At 40.4% G+C, this 3628-nt stretch overlaps 1 protein-coding gene across 1 annotated transcript; it reads left to right on the forward strand.

Annotated features, from left to right (window-relative positions):
- Positions 2360 to 3010, forward strand: LOC104733741. Its single transcript, XM_010453294.1, has one exon. The coding sequence runs from the start codon at positions 2360 to 2362 to the stop codon at positions 3008 to 3010; it is 651 nt and encodes a 216-aa protein (XP_010451596.1).

Consider the following 3628-nt stretch of genomic DNA (forward strand, 5'->3'; position numbering starts at 1 on the left):
CTCCGGCGTGGCCACTCTCCATTTTTGAGATTCTTTTGCTGTACAACCACTGAGCCTTTGTCTTTACTTCTTATCTCGGCCGCTCCTCTGATACTGGTAAATCCACAAGTCGTCAGACGTGTGTTATCTAAGCCACGGGTGAGGTTTGCACCACCAGACCGAAAAGTTGCTCGAACACTCTTGGTTGCCTCTCCGGTTAACCGATGCACCTTAAGTTGCGATACGAAGGATAGGCGAGAAAGGGAAGAGACACTAATCGAAGTGGGCCAGAATCAATTATCCTGGTTTTTGAGCCAGATAGAATATTTCATGTTATTGGACCTGATTAATCCATTAAGATTTCTATTGTATTGGTTTTTAGGCCAGTGCTTAGTTTGCTTGTTATCGGGGATAATAAAACAAACAATTTCAAGTAGGATAGAGGATTGGTGGAGCAACACACGCTATAACATTTCATCCCTTTCGTGCCATCCCATCCCACGAATGGAGAAATTACAAATTGATACATTTAAAGATAAGACTCCGAGTTGGGATATGAGTTTGTGGGATTATGGGATAACATTTAGAAACCATGTACTTACTGTAAATATGGCTTATAAATGTCGAGACAATTTCAAGAAAGGTTGGTTTGTATACTGATACTTTGTTGCTTGTACTTTTGGCATTCCAGTTGCTTATAACCGAGAAAATATGGTGAGAGTTGTAACAAAAATGGGCCGAGACCCTCTAGTCTTTGTCAGTGACACTCCGGTGACACCAATGACACATAACCAAAATTGTACTTTGGAGAACCCATTATCACCAATGCCCTTCACTAACGAGGGCCATCTTTTTGCGCTTGTGATGCCTAATTCCTCCCTTGGAGAGAGCTCTTTCCTCTTCTATATCTCATTGGGCTATATTTTTGCGGTATGGGGCCATCTTTTTAGAAAAAACTTCAAGAAAGCCCCTATATAGATAGGTATATGGCTTTTACAACTAAAAGGATTTTGTTTCCTCTCCTCTTAGATTGTGTCTTTTGGAAGGCCTAGTAATGACAATTGAAGCTTTGTGCAATACAACACCTTCTCCAAGTGTCCTTTCAGGTAATTGGTTTTCAAGACTCTCGTCTTCTCCAGCGTGTGACCACCCTTTCCAGGGACCTTTGGCGTACGTACGGAATCCAAACACTGCGTTCGTTCTTTTGCAACATCTATGGCAATGGTTATCAAGGTGGCTGACTATGTGGCAGTGGTCGGTCATCCTTCATCACGAGTGGCCTCACTTTGCGTGGAAACTCTTTATCCTCAGGACTTGTTGTCCCCTTTGTTTATCTTGTCACTATTATAGTTTCAAGTCAAGCCTTAAAGCTTGTTTGATGTACGTCTTAAGATCGTTGTTTGTAGTTTATTTTGTCTTCCTGTGTAAGTTTATTATTGTATTTGGCTCCTCTTCAAATGACGCTTCTAATATAACGGAGTGTTTGATGAAAAAAAAAAAACTGGTGTATTAAAAGCATGTATATGTAATATAGTCCTTAAAATATCATATCAACACAAACCGAATAATTGCAAAAGTTTTTTAAATAAACCAAAATTTTAGAAAATAATTTTCAATTAATATGCTAGAAACTAAATTATCTTTGCAAACCTCATGAAATTTTAGAGTTGAAACGATGTGATTCATGCTTTAAAAAAAAAAACTATATTTTTTTAAGTTATGAATCTTATATTTTTATAGAAAATATTTTTAAGTGTTTAAATTTTTTGTCATCAGCACAACTATATTACATGGTCCAAATTATAAACAACACAGCTTCGTGAATTGACATTAGTGCAGTGGCAGGAGGTAAGTCCATTTGTAGAAGGCACCATCACACCTGGGATCGAGTCCCTGCTCCTACGAATGTAGGAATTTGGCTAATGGGCCAGTCAGTTGTGGCCCAATGGTTGACAAAAAAAAACAACAACACAGCTTCAAACGACATCGTTTGTGATAAAGGCCCAACAGAACTCAGGTCCAGCTCAAGCCCATCAGCTTCTGAACCCAACTCACGCCAACGTTTACCTGCAAAAGAAGACAAAGACAGAACAGATAAAATCAGAGGTTTGGTAAATGTTGCAGGCGACAAGAAAAGAGAATCAACAGAAGCTGCAGGGAGTTCGACAGTGACATTACAAAATAGGTTTGAGCTTCTGGGATCATGTGATAGTGAAGACAACTCACACCAGCTGGACAAGTGTAGAAGGATCTAGACTTTAGGGTTTTAACATTGTATCCCTATATAAACACAAAGTCTTTGTAAGAGAAACTTAAGCTTGAAGAAATAAGAAAACAAAGTTATCTATATTTGTCTTTCTTCTTTCATGGCATCAGAGCCATGGATGGAACCATGGACCTCTATTCTACACCTTCGTTACATATCTCAAATTGTGTTACCTTAAAGCTCACAGAGCAAAACTATATTATCTGGAAATCTCAGTTCGAATCATTTCTCAAAACTCAAGATCTTTTTGGCTTTGTTAATGGCGCTTTCAAATCACCGGAGGAGAAGATACCAATCTGCAACAACAAAGACGGCAAGGTAGAAACAGTTCCCAATCCGGATTTTGAGAGTTGGTCGAGATCTGACCAAGTCGTTAAGGCATGGCTGCTTGGTTCAATGACTGAGAATGTCCTTGGACTGGTGGTTGGCTCTGCAACAGCTCAAGAGGTATGGGATACTCTGACTTCTCACTTTAACCGCACCTCCTCCTCTAGGCTGTTTGAACTGCAATGCCGTCTGCAAAACTCTGAAAAGTTAGACAAAAATATGTCTGATTATCTTATAAGTATCAAAGACATTTGCGACCAGTTAGCATCCATTGGTGATCCTGTTAGTGAAAAGATGAAGATTTTCGCAGCCTTAAGAGGTCTGAGTCGTGATTATGAGCCAATAATCACGGTCATTGAAGATTCAATGGATCGAAGTCCTCAACCAACCTATGAAAATGTGATTTCTCACCTAACTGGATATGAGGATCGACTTTAAGGCTACTCAAACTCTCCTGATGTCTCTCCACATCTCGCCTTTCACACCATGAGGTCGTCAAACTTCTCAGGCAGAGGACGTGGAAACAGAGGAAGAGGACGTGGTAATGGCTACTCAACCAGAGGGCGTGACTTCCACCAACAGTTTGCAAGCTCTCCTCACAGTTCCACTCAAGGTTCCACCAAACCTGAGCTTCCGGTTTGTCAGATCTGTAGTAAGCGAGGACACAATGCTCTAGACTGTTGGTACCGCTTTGATGAAGAATATCAGAAACCAGAGGTTGCTGCTGCAGCTCCATATTTCAGATGTAACCGACGATGGTGCTTGGTATCCGGACTCAGGGGCAACCGCTCACATTACCAACACCACTCAACGTCTGCAAAAGGCTCAGCCTTACACCAGAAATGATACAGTCATGGCAAGATATGGTAATTTCCTTCCAATTACTCACATTGGTTCAACAAACCTTCCCTCTACCTCAGGTAATCTTCCCTTAAAAGATGTTTTGGTTTGTCCTGCCATAGTGAGATCTTTGTTGTCAGTTTCCAAGTTGACTAAGGATTATCCTTGTACTATCACATTTGATTATGATGATGTTCTTATTAAGGACAAGCAAAC

Source organism: Camelina sativa, chromosome 12 (assembly GCF_000633955.1).
Source record: "Camelina sativa cultivar DH55 chromosome 12, Cs, whole genome shotgun sequence".
Lineage (NCBI taxonomy): Eukaryota > Viridiplantae > Streptophyta > Magnoliopsida > Brassicales > Brassicaceae > Camelina > Camelina sativa.

What these genes read in the sequence shown, in the direction of transcription:
- LOC104733741 (XM_010453294.1), top strand. Translation starts at nt 2,360, where the DNA reads ATGGATGGAACCATGGACCTCTATTCTACACCTTCGTTACATATCTCA.